At 41.3% G+C, this 1,460-nt stretch overlaps 1 protein-coding gene across 1 annotated transcript in view; it reads right to left on the minus strand.

The window, feature by feature from the left end:
* LOC105518341 overlaps positions 1-1,460 on the minus strand; it is a 32,642-nt gene that overhangs the window by 17,261 nt on the left and 13,921 nt on the right. The window contains 1 exon segment of the mRNA XM_011951312.1: positions 1,164-1,286. Coding sequence (XP_011806702.1) covers positions 1,164-1,286 — 123 coding nt within the window.

A 1,460-nucleotide genomic window follows, 5' to 3' on the forward strand; every position in this document is an offset into this window, starting at 1 on the left:
ACCTCTTTTCTTTATAAATCACCCAGTCTCAGATACGTGTTTATAGCAGTGTGAGAATGGACTAATACACATGGGTTCCAATGTGGAGTGTGAGCTCTGTGAGTCTAAGGACAGTGCCACCTATGACCCAACTTACAGCACCCGGTAGTATGTACACATGCAAGTAGTTATTCAGTTAATGTTTAGAACCTTGTAGTCCCAGAGCTGGACTGAACATTTGCAGTCATCTACCCCATCTCATGCTCGAGTTTTCTCCCTGATATTCTTCTAAGTAATTATCCACAGGTCCTCTTTCAAACTCTATTCCTTAGAGTTACTAGAAAGTGTTAGGGGAAGTAAAGACACATACTGGGGAGAAACAGGTGCTCCAGACCTATCCGCCCTTCAATCAAATATCTCTCTGCTTTGGTGAGTTTTACACATTTGAGCTTCTATGATTTCATTTCAACAAAGGATTAAAAGAAGTTTCGAATGCTACAACCTACCTTATGTGTGAAACCCTCTAAAGATAGTCAGTGCTGGTCCTGAGCAAATAATTCATTTTCCACATAACAGCTGCTCAATCATCTATCTATCTAATAGCCCTACCAGTTAATACTCCACCTAGTATAACACTTTTTTAAAAAGTTTGGAGGAGAAACATTCTTATCATGAAAAGCACTTTGGAAAGTTTGAAAATATCTCTTATAGAAAATGCTAATGACAATCACCACATCTATAAATGGGAACAAACATAATAATTACAGAAAATAGTTGTTCAGAGTTTTCTATGTGTTAGAGATGGTTCTAACTACTTGCAATTGTGCATTTAATCTTCATAACCCTCTAAGGTAGGTACTGTCAGTATTTCCATTTTATAAATGAGGTAGCCTAGGTTGATGACATGCAGAAAAGTGGAGTAAATTTGACCAAGGACACACAGATAGAAGCCATATTGCTAGTATTCCAACGCAGGCAGCTGTCTCCATTTTACTAATATGCTATTTAACGGAAAACCCTAGACACCTAACTGGACCATAGCCTCATTGTGTCTCAGTCTAGTTCTGTGCCTGCCTCATACATTTCTGCCCTTCTCCTTGCACAAATTTTCTCTTTGTTTTACCAGCCTGGGCTGCCCCACTTCAAACAGGATTTATACACTTCCCACAGAGGTACCTCCTTACTGGAGCCTTGCAGCTGGGCTCGGCAATTCGGCCAGCTCCCTCTCCTGAAACTGCAGCTCCTCCTCCAGCACAGATTTTATAAGGTCTTTGCACTCTTCGCATTCTGAGAAAAGACAGACATGCCTGCATCATGGAAGGCTGGATGTGCTGCTGTGGTCACTGTCTGCAGGGCAGGAGGCAGGGTCTATCTCAAGGATAAAAGTATGCCCAGTACCAGGCTTTATACTGGGATTTCCATATCTTTATTCCTCAGTCTCTCAACTACTCCCCATTTTAGAGATGAGGAAAGAAAAGCCC

The sequence above is a fragment of the Colobus angolensis genome, unplaced genomic scaffold (genome assembly GCF_000951035.1).
Source record: "Colobus angolensis palliatus isolate OR3802 unplaced genomic scaffold, Cang.pa_1.0 Scaffold317, whole genome shotgun sequence".
NCBI classification, from domain to species: domain Eukaryota; kingdom Metazoa; phylum Chordata; class Mammalia; order Primates; family Cercopithecidae; genus Colobus; species Colobus angolensis.